At 40.5% G+C, this 15363-nt stretch overlaps 1 protein-coding gene across 1 annotated transcript in view; it reads left to right on the forward strand.

Moving 5' to 3' along the window:
• The first annotated feature begins 13732 nt into the window (after positions 1-13732).
• Positions 13733-15363, forward strand: part of fax (failed axon connections) — a 355181-nt gene continuing 353550 nt past the window's right edge. Inside the window, exon 1 of the mRNA XM_071588808.1 lies at positions 13733-14505. Within this exon, the coding sequence (XP_071444909.1) occupies positions 14164-14505 (342 nt within the window). The 5' untranslated portion in view covers positions 13733-14163. The remainder of the gene's footprint in view (positions 14506-15363) is intronic.

The raw sequence follows: 15363 nt of genomic DNA on the forward strand, positions 1-15363 counted from the left end.
AAGCCACCGATCGTCACTCTAAATCAAAGGAAATGTAATTTCTGAAGATTCTGAAAATTAATTCAAAAGAAACCGGCGATTATCCATCTTAAAAACCCGTTAAAAACCGTGAATTGGAAATCAATCGGGCGGCAAAATTTCTTCAGAGAAATCAAGCGAAATAGCTTGAACTTATTCCACTTGTTAACAATTTCCTTAAAACGCTGTCAACGCGATCCTAATGGTATAAAATGATATTTAATGCAAATAATATAATAAAAATGCATTCTGACCTTTGTACTTACCAAGGAACTACCACGTTTTTAATTTACACCGAATTAAAACTTTCATGTCAAGATATCTTTCAAAGCAAAGAAGAAACTGCCATGGGACGCTTCATGTGCATGTATTGAAAAACTGCAACTACTATTTTATTTACATTCACCCCGGTGGAATGTTCATGAATCATCACAAATGCTTTACTGGAGTTATGATGATGGGAGGAGGGTCAATGGATGATCTCCAAGGCGCAATAAAACCCGGACAAGGGGGCGCGGGAGTGATCAAGTATTTCATTTCTCGTTCAAACGCATTAAATGTGACAGTAACGCTTAACATTTACTCGTAGATACCTGTTATCATGCGTATGGTTATACGTATCAGTTGCGATATTGCATTGTACACATCATGTATCATGAAAAATAATGACAACTCGCCGCGTGACGGCGCTAACATTATTGTCATCTCTTTTCCCGCATTGTTATTTCAAATAATCATCAATTCACTCGTCAGAGAAAGGATATGGGGACGTGAGCGTATCTTGGCTATTTGACGGAAGCTGAGGCTGGGAAAAAAGGTCACGAAGGAAGAAGCAAAGAAGAAATAGGAGGACGGTCGATGGAGAAGAAATAGGTAAAGAAAATCGTAGGACATAATTTATTGACGACCGTCAAATCAATGTATATGGATCAACCTTTCCACAGATTTCCCCTCAATCACCCCTTGGCCATTGGGGCCAGTTCTGTGGATTTACATAACCACACGGCGTCAGTGCTAGTGGGAATCGGGGAGAGAGTGGGAATCGATCGCGTGTGCGTAATGTGTTGAATATTTTTTCCTAATAAAACTTTCTACATTATTTCCCTTGCCTCTGGTGCATATTCCATCATTATATTGTGATCGCATCGCTATATTTTCCTTAAAAGGCAATCTCAAAACAAGCCAATGAAATTTCATTTTAGTTTCTCATAACAGAGAATTGCATTTTTCCGCAAACATATTTTCAGCTACATAGTTACCACATCTATACTTTGCTGATAAAAAATTCTTCATGTTACATCGTATTAATATGATTGTACTCTTTATAGGTTAAATATATACATTCATATATTCCAAGAAGCTGCGGAAGATGCCGCGAAAGTAACTTTTGAACGGAGTCATCCGCAATATGCGCTTTACAATGCAACAATTTCAGATTGTAAAATTATTCGCCTGCTTCGCATCCTGGTCAAGGCGAATGATTTTTATACTCTGAAATTGTTGCATTGCTATATATTCATAGGATAAAAATATCCAAAATTCTTAGTAGCACGTTTCCTGTGGCGGGTAGGTGCATACTATACTTTTTATTCGTATGCCTAATGATTTACGACTGGGATTCTCACACAGGTTGATAATCACTATTGTGTGCAAAGCGGCATGCGACTAAGCTAAATTTAATATGCGGCGTTTGGCGGAGTTTTCTTTGAGCATCATGAAGAGAAAAGCATACATGTACGGGCAGCCTGAATATGCAGTATGTTGGGCATGGATAAAAAATCCATGTCCTTGATGGACTTTGTTTGCACAAACAAACCGATTTCGCAACGTAGAATCGGGTTCCTTCCAGATCACCCAATAATTGTTTCGTTTGACCGGCTGATAAAATACTAATATTTAAGTTAATTTAATTTTACAAGAATCGAGAGGTTCCCAGCTTGATTCTTCGACCATGATATAACGATACTACCACCAACCTAATACTTTAATAAACTGAAAAATTTTTAGTTCATAATTAAAGAGGAATTAATAAAATTTCTCGTAGTTACTGTAAACGAAATTTAAATTTAATGCAAGAACCCGGGATAGACATCTCCATTTTTTGTGGATCCATAAGCAAAATATATCATCAGCCTGATCCTTTCTCAATAGTACTTTTAGTAGCTATTGTTAAATTTTCTGTCGATTAAATAGTTTTGCATTTCAGTTTGCATTGAAACTCGTAACGACATTATTCATTCGGAGAATACTGCATTTTTAAATCCGTAGGCAACTTCTGGATCGTCATAGTCCCAATGCTTGTGAAAATTAGGATCTTATGCACATCTCATTACGATAATTATCACAGCAGTTTATCATAAGAAAAGTTTATAGCATTCACATACTGCGGTCAAGGACTACCAACAATTCTTTGGTGTCATTAAGAACTTTCCACCTTGAAATGGCTGGGAACCACGCATTGTCTTGTGGGGGTGAAATAATGAGAGAGAGAGAGCAGTCTACGAGGTCCCACGCTATTGCCCCAACTTGCATAAGGCTGTCCGATCCACGATTTTCGCTACAACCTTGGCGATTTCTTTCTCTACTCGAGAAGGCAGGAAATCCAGTGAGTCACACCGTGGGTTTTATTTGTACTTTTGAGCTGCATCAACGCATTGTCCTGCAAGACCTGTAAATGCTTGGCTGTGTTTTTAGGGCAACCAGCCATGAAGGCAAATTTGTGATTTAGTGATGAAATTTAAATGACATGACAGTTGATTTCCAGCTGCTCAAAAAGGTGTGCCTCAGAGCTTTCTAAGCGGACTGAGTAAAGGGAAAGCATTTCTTATCTTGTGTTTTTTTCTGACCAATTCAGTTTAGGACTCGTTGTGAACTTTCAAAGCAATGCCAAGTGGAGTTGGAGTTATTCACTCGGATACACGGAATTAAACTTCTGTTTAGCAGGGAAGTTGTGCGATTGCTTGTGAAATATCGGAATAATGAGCACTCGAGGCTATTAAGGACACATATTTGTTCGGGTAGTTAACCAAGTGGAAAATATTCATAATAATATGCCAATTAATATGGCTTACTCAAATGTTAAATTGAAGAAATGGTATGAACAGTACTGAGTAATGTGACTCCTAATTATGGGTGGTGTCTTAACTCCCCCCGTCACACGCCCTTGAGGCGGCTTGCGGGGCATGGAGTACATGTAGATTATGCATTAACATTTACATCGTTCCGTGCAAGCCGACACTTGGACTTCTAACAAAGAGATTTTAGAGCAAAGTAATGGAACTATTGCCTCAACGTTTATTTAAAATTTCGCATATTATGCTCATGTCAAAATCATTGCCCAATGCACATTTAAAATATTCGGTTATGAAAATTAAAAGTTTTCTGTTCGGAAAAATACAGACCACATATATTTCCACGATTCTGAGCCAAACGTAAATTCTTAACCAAATTTCTCGCGCTTAAAAGAGTAGAAATAACTTTCGTACTAATGCATTTGTGCTCAAGCTGGATGGAAAAGTAATATCAAAATTATGCGCATTTGAAAAACATATCGAGCATGCGAATGGTGGTAGCACATAATATCATTCACATGGATGCCATTAGGTAACAAAAATAGGACACTTTAGATTTAACGCAACAATTATTTAGCCGCAAATAGTCAATATCTCAATGACTTCTTCAGTCGCCGCATTAGAATTGCCTATGGAAAGCACGAATGGAAGATAGGCTTGCGGAGCCCAAAGCCCACGTATCTCACGTGAGAAGACACTTTAAATATTCGCGAAAGGTGATGTCCAAAGGTTTTCTCCCCATTTAATTTTTCCAGGTCCCTGCTCATATTTCAACTCGCTCATTTTCCACTCGGATTAATCACCTTCATCTCACTCGGGAGCGGCATGGCTTTCCTCCGAATACCAATGGGTTCAAGCGACCTGAAATTGTTTAACCTATCCTCCGTTGGGCACACCAATCGTCCAGCATTTGCTGGCTTCTCTACCTCTTAACCCGTGTCAACAAATTGGTAGCAAATGCTGATAAGCCCTAAACAAAAGCGGGCATCCGTCCTAAAACTACCAGCTCGCGTTCGAGACGAAATGGCCAATCCGATGATCTACATCTACATCTACATCTACTTAATACCCCGCAAGCCGCCGCAAGGGCGTGTGGCGGGGGGTGCTAGGACACCACCCGTAATTTAGAAAAGAAAAAGAAAAAAAAACCGCATGCAATAACCACAAAATCATATATATAAAAAAAACATGGCATACATTCATGCATGAACACTTACACCCCACACACATGCAAACACTCAAACTACCAACTAACATACACATGCACCTGAAAGTATACCTAACATCTCTATAGTGTTTAATTTTGTTCCGACTTGTAAATTCGACGTTTTTAATATTTCTAAAGTGACTTCGGTTTCTTACTATTATGATTTCTGATTGTTCGGGGAAAGAATGAGTATTTGTACCTATCTGTCCTGGAATCTATCTCCCTTAGTTTATCTTTGTGGTCTGATCTACCTAAGTAGTGTGGGGCCATTATAATTCGTTCAGTGTCATAGTTAAACTCGTTTGTTCTGAACCTTTCTAAAAGTATAAGCCTCGCTTGTTCTCTCCGCAATTCAAGTGGTTCCCAGCCTAAATCCCCTAGGAGACCTGTCACACTTGTGTTTTTATCATAACAATTTTTAACGAATCTAGCGGATTTTCTCTGGACTTTATCTAATTCTTTTTGCCAAATTTTCTCCCACGAATCCCAAATACTTGCGGCATATTCCAAATGAGGTCTAACTAGAGCAAAATAACACCTCTCTTTAACTTTTTCATTACATTTCCCCACCACCCGTTTTATGAAGCCAAGTTTCTTTAAAGCTGATCCGCATATTGTCCTGATATGTGCTCCCCATGAAAGGCGTGGTGTTAGAACAACCCCCAAATATTTAACTTGATTTGCCGTAGTCAATACTGAACCCTCTATTTTGTAGTTTATATCCTGTTCCTCGCTTCCTTTATTCCAAAATTTCAAAATTGAACATTTATCAATATTAAGTGTTAATCCCCATTTATTGCACCATTCCGAGATATTGTCTAAGTCTCTAGAGAGTAGCTCGCGATCTAGTTGGCTCCTTATTTCCCTGTATATCACCGTGTCGTCAGCAAATAACCTTAGATTGATACTAACGTGTGTGCTCAAGTCATTTATGTATATTAAGAACAGAAGAGACCCTATTACACTTCCCTGGGGGACGCCCGAAGTTACATCTCTCTCCGTTGAGCACAACCCATCTATGACTACTATTTGTTTGCGGTTTGACAAGAAGTCTCTAATCCAATTAATTATTTTCTCATTGATCCCATAGTATTTAAGTTTATGTAACAATTTATTGTGTGGGACTTTGTCGAAGGCTTTTTTGAAATCCAGGAATACTGCATCGACTTGTGTGTTGTTTTCTCCCGATCTAAGTATATCGTGAATGAAGAGACCAAGTTGTGTTTCGCAAGATCTGCTTTTCCTAAAACCGTGCTGGTTGTGGATTAGTATTTTCCTACTATCAAGAAATCTCATAATGTTAGTGACAATAATGTGTTCCAATATTTTACAAGAGATCGATGTTAAAGATATGGGTCGGTAATTGGTTGGTTTATCCCTATCGCCGCCTTTATAGATGGGAGTTATATGGGCTAGCTTCCAGTCGCGAGGCACTGAGCCTTCTTCTATCGATTTTAGAAAAACAATATGTAAAAACGGGGCAATGTCTTCAGCTAATTCCTTTAATATTCTAGCAGGTATTTCTTCCGGACCAGGTGCCTTGTGTGCTTTAATACTACGGAGCAGATGTACTATTCCCTGCTTGGTCAGTGTAAGATCGCTCATGTGTTCCCCGGGTGAGTGTGGAGGATCATTTGGTGCGTTTGTGTTTTTGTTGTAGACGCTCTGGAAAAACTGATTTAAAATATTTGCCTTTTTCACGCTATCTGTAATGATTTCTCCATTTTCAGTCTTCAAAGAGTGAACAGTGGGACGTTTACCCTGTATTTCCCTAACATAGGACCAGAATGACTTTGGATTTTCCTCAAGATATTCGCTTAGCATTTTAGATTTAAAAGAGTGTAGTGCTGTGCGCATAATACTTTTCGTCTTACTACGACATTCTTTTAGTTGCTGTTTGGTTGTATTCATATAAATTATATCGTCACTTTTTAAACTCTTTTTAAAATTTGACTGTAGCTTTCTTTGCCTTCTTAATGCCGATCTGACTTCCCCGTTGTACCATCTAGGTTCCTTACTGTCGCAAAAGTTTTTGAAAGAGGTGTTGATGATCACGAGATTTGAACTACCTGTGCATTTGTAATACAAGATGATAATAGATGCACACAATGTATGTATGAATCTTCTTGACATTTAGATTTGGCATGATTGGCTCCTCATAGAGGACAAGGGCATATTGACGAATGAATCGTATTCGTGTGTATATTAAAACCCCTAGTGATCAGTAGCGTATCAAGATTTTTAGAGGAACTAAGCTGGGAAGCACTCGCGGATCAAAGGTTAAATTATAGTTTAAATCTCACGCATGATTTGGAGCTAAGTCTCTTTAGCGATGATGTTGAGATTGTGTTAATAGTTCCATTCTACTACGGTGGAAGATATCACATCAATAAAATTAGAAAGATTCACTGCAGAAAAGACGAATTTAAAATGTCATTTTTACCACGAACAATAATGGATCAGAATTATTTTATCCGATCACGCTAGTATTTTTTAAAAATATTTTTTTTAAAGTGTAAGTAAAGGAGAAGATGTGTTGTATAGATTTATAGAGAATTGTAATCCAGGGGTTAACACGCAGACGAATTGGTACTACCATACGCTCATATCCGAATGTGTGAATTGTCCGTCAGGAATTCGTAAAATACTAACCGGTAATTAGTATCTTAATTGCATGTATGCCTACCCTCTTTTGACGTATTTTCTTTTTCTCTTTTTGTAGGCGTTGGAAAAGCTCAAACCACGTTATACGTGTAATATAGGTAGGCATGTTGCATGATTGGTGTTCGGTCGCCCCCTTTCCTAGCGGTTTTTGGTGAATCGCAATGAGCCAGGTACACGAGGAAACAGAGTGAATGTTTGTAGAATGGCTGGTAACCTACCACCCCCTGCCACACGTCCTTACGACGGTTGGCGTGGTATTGTGTAGATGTAGATCTCATACGTGCTTATTCTGTTTGTGGGCGAAATTGGTTCATTGCTGGGGATTGTCACAAGTAAAGCAAGCACAATGTTCAGTGGTAAATTTCTTTAAAAGATCAACGGGATTTGCTTACAAATTAGCTGGAGGTGACCTAGCAGTAGTTGATACGGTAAAATACCTAGGTGTCACATTCACAAAAGACTTAACTTGGGGGACTGACATACGTAAAGTCTGCGGTCAAGCATATCAAAAATTGGGATTCATTAGACGCATTGTCGGCAAAAGTGACTCGAAGGTCAAGGAACGTTGTTACCACGCTCTTGTAAGGCCTCATTTAGAATACGCATGCAGCGTGTGGGATCCGAGTGAAAAGGTCTCATTCGGGAAATTGAGAAGGTTCAACGCCGGGCAGCCCGTTTTGTAAAAAATTCCTACGATAAAACGCAAAGCGTCACCGAAATGCTCATGGATTTGGGGTGGGAATCATTAGCTGAGAGACGATTCAATGCAAGATTGAAATTATTAAATAAATTTAGATCCCCATGTTTCACCACCGAGGTCTCGCAAATTATTCGTACTTATACATACATTGGTTGCTTGGATCATGCATATAAAATTCGGGAAATAGATGCCAGAACTAGCCGACTCAAGGACTCCTTCTTCCCACGGACAATACGGGATAGCAACTGCAGGGTTATAGATAGCAAAAATTCCACTTGCCACCCTCAGCGTCCAAAAAATAATTAGTTGTATTTAAATGCATGCTCTTCCACTAACCTTATGTGTTTTGTTATAATAACCCATTCTTTCCGAATGACCTCATTCGTGTTCTGTTCATCTGTTTTTAAGTTTCCCTTTCAATCCCTCGTCCCTCTCCGCGGGGGGAAATTCCTGCTACCTGCAACGTTGGGTCGCATTCCATTCCTTTTACAGACTCTTTGGGGGTAGAGTGTTTCGTGGTGCATTTTCATGTGGTAGTGATGTTTCAATTTCTTGCTTGTTGTGTCCTGGCTTCCGTGTTGTAGGATGGCTTTCGTGCTGCATCATGGGGTGCAGTTTTTTAGTTGTTTTGCGGTATATGTGTTTGCATGAGTATTGGATGAAGGGATTTTTGCATGAGTGTGTGCGCTGCTGTGGGTGTAATTTTCCGTGTTGTTTTTTTTGCATGTGGTATTTTTCCTTTTTACGGTTGGTGACCTAACACCCCCCGCCACACGCCCTTGCGGCGGCTTGCGGAATAGTATGTAGATGTAGATGATTAGATCGCAGTGAGGTGCACCAAACACTTTCTATGTTATTATTTTAGTTAGACTCATTGGCGATTTAGACTCCCCTCAAAGCTCAGTTCCTTCGCCTTCGTCACCTGAGGCGGTAACCCGTTGATTACACGCTTACGCGGAGCGCCCTTTCCCTCAATGGGACCATCACGCGGCGGACATATGAACTACTTATCACTACCATTCTCTACCTTCCCGTCCGCCGATGTCTTACAGTGGGCAGTGCCCTCGGAGTACGGGTAGGGGCTGCAGATACGCTAGTACTCTCATCCGACAGAACCAAACACCGCCAAGTTTTCGTTCCTAAATATGGGAATCAAAGAGTGGAACCAGCTGCCTGATGAACTCTTTGAGCCCTTACCCAAAAGCATTAAATCATTTAGGCGTGAATGCAAAAGGTATACATGATGGGATTGTTAAATGACACTATTTAATGACGACTATTTAATGACACTGTGATATGTTTTAAGAATGACTACTGTTTGTTATATCATGTCATTGCCACCCGGCTTATCGCCTAACAGCAATGTATCCCAAATAAATAAATAATAAATAAATAAACCTGGTACCCATTGGAGACGGGGAAACTGCCATCAGAAACTGCCTCCGCAGTGCCCAATCCCCACCGCAACGTTACCTTCCCTTTACCCCGAGAGGCAATCGTCCGATCTACGGAGGGGCGACACTCCTTCATTGGGAGATGGGGCAAGAGGTAGGTCCTTGATCGCCCAGTCACATTTTGTATTCGGACGAACCCGTGCAGCCCTATTAGCGTAGCGGACTTTCGAATTCCCACCTACAGCTTTATCCCCCTTGACAGAGGCCACCCTGCCGTCGATCTTTGATTGACAATCCTGCACCATTTTCTCCAAAGTGGCAATACGAGCCCTTAGAGCCGCACATTCACCAGCGTTTTTAAGCATAGCAACAAGAGACTTAGTTGAAGCCATTCTAATTTAATGAACAAGTTCCCTAAAAAAAGCTAACTTAAATGTTTTATGCCAAAAAAATGTTTTTTTACAAGGGGGTACTTAAAATAAAATGTCACGAATCTGTTAAATAATTGTAACGAAATCTGAAGCTTACGCGCCTACTGATTGGAAAAGAAGAGAAAAAGAAAGAGAGTACTCGCCAATAACCAGTCAGAGGAGCGGAAAACAAATAGCTACAAGCCACTAAGAATATTCACTATCCTCTCTTATGCATATGTGGATCAGACCACAAAGATAAACTAAGGGAGATAGATTCAGGACAGATAGGTACAAATACTCATTCTTTCCCCGAACAATCAGAAATCATAATAGTAAGGAACCGAAGTCACTTTAGAAATATTGAAAACATTGAATTTGCAAGTCGGAGCAAAGTTAAATACTGCAAAGCTGTTAGGTATACTTTCAGGTGCATGTGTATGTAAGATGTAGTTTGAGTGTTTGCATGTGTGTGGGGTGTAAGTGTTCATGCATGAATGCATGCCATGTTTTTTTTGTGGATGTATGATTTTGTGGTTATTGCATGCGGTTTTTTTATTTTCTAAATTACGGGTGGTGTCCTAACACCCTCCGCCACACGCCCTTGCGGCGGCTTGCGGGGTATTAAGTAGATGTAGATGCATAGAGATGACTTGTGCATGCGCATATTAGTTGCCAGTGTATGTATTTGTATGTGTGTAAGGTAAAGGGGGTTTTGCATGAATATATAGTATACGTATGTGTGGGTGTGAATTGGCATGATATTGTTTGTACAACATGTGATATGAGTCTGTCTTACGGGTGGTGTACTTACAACCCCCGCCCCACGCCCTTGCAGCAGCTTGCTGGGTGTTGTATGGATGTAGATGTATTTCACACTGCCCCCTTACTCCATTCTTCTCGTAATAATAGTTCACAATTCTAGTTAATCTTTTTCGAACTTAAATTCACTACCTACCACTTCATTCTGTAGAATTACATAGGACATTCGAACTTAGCTCTTATTTATTCGAGTCGCTTATTCAACTGTTTCGGGCGTAAATGAGATGTATCTAATTCTTTCCATGTGCCTTTTTTTAAAAAAGAATACGTCAATTTATACCACGGCTTTTTGAATCGCGTGAGAAACAGTTTAATGTGAATCACTCAGACAAACCTGATCTACTCGTGACACATCGATATCTAAACGGTACCCTACTATCCAGTTAGTGGGTGTGAGAGTGGGTAATTCCTTACCAAGTGTGAAAAATCGAATTGGAGTGTTGCTTAATAGATAGTTACCAACATTCTACGTACATGCATACGCATATGTAAAATGATTCATATATGTCGACAGTAGTTACATACACAGCTGCATATAAGTGAAAAATTTTTCTATGCGCATACTAGACCAGCTACTATTAAAAAGAAGTTGAGGGATTAAATGTTATCAGTTCTTTTAGATAAAATAATGGCAACGAACTACCCACTTTGCAATGACGGAAAGTAGTATGGGCCAATATTAAATTGGGAGATAGGACCACCAGGTTAAAATAAGAGAGGTAGGCATCATTAACAAATCACATCTATTGACAGATTCAAGTATTCGTTCTTCCCTCGCACGATACAAAATTGAACATGAGAAATATTAATGTTTTAATCCAAAAAGTAAAATTTAATTTTTACTCCGGATACCCATTATTGGATGGCATCAAAATAAATGTATGAGTCTGGATGCGTTTGCTTATGCATATGTGCAAATAAGTGTTTATACGTATGCATGCGGTAAAATCACTCATTCTGTTCAGCTATGAGTCCTGAGTTCGAATCCGGGTGGTTCCTTTGGACACTCCCGAATGTGGATGCTTGATTTTCTGGACGTAGGAGGAACAAATGCTCGACAGAAGAAAAGAGCTGCCCTCCAATATTGAATTTGCTGTTTCTAACTCTCAAGTTCGTGTGAGCATACGCCTACCAACAGAGCAGATAGGGCAAAAGCTGGACAGCGTAATACGACCTACAGTTATTTAAGAGGAACTCTACTGTATTCATATTTTACCGGTGTCAAATTTTTCCCAGCATTCGACTTCAAGTTTATGAACTCTCACGTGGGTGATTAACAATGATCCAAAAACGAAGTAAGTACGATCAGAAGTTACCAAACATATTGATGTCCCTCTTAGGCCATAAAAATGACATACACTTTCCAAGGAAATAATAACATCGAAGCTAAATACATTTTTTTATTGATGGGGTATACATAATGGTGAAAGTAGATGTTTGAAATATGCATCATTTGGAGAAATACTTTATCAGTCATTATTGTGTTTGGTAACCCAAGACTAATATATTTATTTAAAAACTATGGTGAAATAAGATCGCCACTCTACATATTTCAAAAATGTTTCGTGAGAACTGTGATTGGTTAACCATTACTCTGGTCATCCTTCGCTCAATTTATTCACCGCACACCGAATTACTTTAGAGCAACCCTCCCACTTATCCTGTTCTTTTTCAATGTCTTCATCCACTTGAAATTATTTGCACTGATGTACGTGATATTGATTTAGCAGTCGATATAATTCCTAGGACTTTGCTTGAGTTTCCTTCTCAGATATTTTTCCGCCTCCCAATGCCGTAAAATTTGAATTTGAAACCTCTGGCCATTTCGAGTATTTAGGATTTGGTAAAGTCTTTGCTTAGTGACGGCAATATTCTACTTTTGTAAACTTTAGTTCTCATAGGACGCGTGATGTTTCAAAATAATTTCTTTAATGTTCACAAGTACACTTTTGATGATGAATATGTCACTCCAATATTTTACTTCTTCATTTCGTCGAGCCTGACAACATTTATCAGATTTCCCGCGGCGAACTGAATATGGTAAAATAAATAAGAAAGATGCACATTGTGCTTTTACGAAATTGAATATTTTGAATTACAATTTTAATGGAATGAATCATTCAATAGAATAGAATTTCCTAGAAATATAACGTATCCATCAGTGCATTTATACTTATTATATTTTACAGAATACATATAACATTTACACATCAAGCAGAGGAGCCTGAGGGAAACATTCTTGAGCAAAGAGATAGCATTAGTCTCATGAAGTATGCCACGATGAATTGAGTAGAAACTTGATAGCTCAGGAACTGATGTGAGGATTAGTTTGATATACGATTCTATCACAATATTATTCTCATTGTTTATCCGTTTATCCATGACAGTATTTCTGGGATTTTATTAGCAAATACGAGCTTGAAATTGATGTTTGCTGCTGTCGACTTGTTACTCAAGTGAATTTCGATAAATACTTTATATTGATATTATTAATGAAAAAGAGCTGGTTGATATGCATTATATTTCAATTCAAACGAAAGTTTTACATGAGCTATTATATACTTATCTCTAATATTAAACAATTATTGGTACATTATTGATATTGATAGTATTATAATATATTAGTATTGATAGATGTATTGATACATTCTTTCGAAATTAACGAACAATATAATATTTCCATTTGAAAAAAATCAGTGAATATTTTTGAAAATAACATCCTCTCTGCTACTAATACTTCAGAAGAAAAATCACTTTACCGGCAGCATGAGAAATTTTTTCCTTGGACGTTTTTAAGTATTAGATTCTTAGTTTTATTACGCACATTCAAAGGTAAATATTTCATTTTTGAAATAGTGATGATTTAAAATCTCCAGACTAAAATAATAAAGCATTTGAAGGTCGTTTTGTAACTATACACCAATGCATTCCTGCCGAAACCCCGAGGACCACGGCCTCGCAACGCCGGGACCTATTGAAGTTCCCTGCCCTTACCATCATAGGGTGTGTCGACGACTACTCGGGTCAATTCAGCTTCAAAACTATGCCATTAATCCGCGCGGCGCGAGCGGGCGATCACTTTATTTTTTTCAAAACTCTTCAACGAGCGTTGAGTTCACGCGAAACACCCGCGTGCAATCGATTTCCTCGCATCAAAAAAAAGCTCCCCTTTTTCATCCCTTTCGTCCATATCCCTCGTCCCCCTGCATTCGGCACGATATTTTTTCGAACGGGCACGCCGAAAAACTCGAACGGGAGGAGCAAGGCGAAGGCAGGCACGTCACAGGGTATGCGCGCTCAGGAGAGGGAGAACCGAAGCGAGTTCATGCGTCCTCTCTGTCTCCTCCCTCTCTCGTACAATCTCGCCCTTGACTCGAGCAGTCCGTGACGTCACGGCTTGGGTTTGCCGCTTCCCGAGGAACGCGGGCAGCGCAGTCGCGCCGAGTTCGTGCCGTGGTGGGTTTCGTAAAGTACAGTGGTCGTCCCAATAGGAACCAGACGAGTCAGTCGATCTCGCTTCCGCCGTCAGTGAACATTCCCGCCCAGACAGAAGCTATCTCTGCCTTAGTGCCCGCCGGGTCGAGCCGTTGTATTTGAATTTCGTCGTCGGAGAATATTTTTTTTTACTTTCCCACCTTTCCTGCAATCCTTCAAAGTTAATCGAGGACCATTCATTTTTTTCAACGAAGACGAGAAGAGTGAGAGTGCGAGGATTTAACCAACAAGCACCGGAAATATTTTGAGCGGTACCCTCGTTGTTCCTTCGAAGGATTTTTGTAAATTTTTTCCTTCCTACCCTCGACGCCCTGCGAGGTTCACCTCTGGAGTTTATAAACCGTTCGAGTTAAAGAAGTAAAAAAGTTTCCAATTTAAAAAAATGGCCGGAGAAGAGGAACAGAAGACAGCAACCACGACGGAGAACAACAGCTCCCCGCCGGCGGAAGCCGCGAAGGAGGCCCCCAAAGAGGAGGCGGTGGCCGCGGTGAAGGCCCCGGAGACGGAGGCAGCTGCGGATGGGAAGGCAGCCGCCACCGCCGCCACCCCCACGGCGGAGCAGCAACCGCCCCCCGCACCACCCAAGCCCTCCGTCCACAAGCCCAACTTCGAGAAGGACACTGTATACCTGTACCAGTTCTGCCGCACCCCTCTCCTGCCGTCCATTTCTCCGTACTGCCTCAAAGTCGAGACGTGGTTGAGGCTCGCCAGCGTCAAGTATGAGGTTGGTGTCCAAATAAAAAAATAGTATATTTTCCTTTCCTAATCGAGGCGAGGTAATTCCGGCGGGTGGTTTCCACTCTACCTACCAATGTAGATTCTACCCTCAAAAGTGCTGTTTGTGTGTGTGTGTGTAGGTGTGTGTGGGTGTGTGAGTGGTAAAAGGGGCCGTAACCTGTTTCGGATATTTAGTGGCCCTCTGCGAGCGACCGTGGGTGTGCTGAATTTCCTCTGCTTCGCCTGGACGATTTCTTAATTTTTTGGTATTAACAATTTCAGCCGGTAGTTTTATTCTTAAACCTAAACAAACGGGATTAATTATTCATCTCCTGGGGAACGATTTTTGGGCGTCGGGAATGGGTCGTAAAGTTCGTGCAGCGTGCATCCGGATGGATTTTCACTCATTTTGATATTTACTTATATTCAAGTTTCGAGATACATACATTTAGGTAAATCCTTGCCTCCCCCATCCCCTCCATAGGTTTTCCCATGGACCCCTTGGTGGCCGAGGGACGTGAACAGCTGAATAATTGTGCGATTTGTTGTGTTAACGCCTTCGACCGGTTTTGAACATGGCGTCCGACGTTGCTAGCCGGTCCTCGTCGTGTCAACCTAACCCCTCGTCGACTTCCATCACTCCCGTTCCCTGCTCCCAGCCTCTCCATCCCTAACCACCCTAGTACCGATCCTTCTCTCCCATCATCCCCGCAATCATCCACTCCCTCGTCCCCCGCTTTGCATTTAACCCATTCCCTCCCGAGTAAATCCGTTCCAATCTTCGCCCCTCCCTCTTCTCCCGCTTCTCACAGCTCCGTAACTACTTAAAACAAGCCGACTCCATGGTACAATGGGGGAGAGTTCC

The sequence above is a fragment of the Hetaerina americana genome, unplaced genomic scaffold (genome assembly GCF_022747635.1).
Source record: "Hetaerina americana unplaced genomic scaffold, ioHetAmer1.1.p SCAF_3, whole genome shotgun sequence".
NCBI lineage: Eukaryota > Metazoa > Arthropoda > Insecta > Odonata > Calopterygidae > Hetaerina > Hetaerina americana.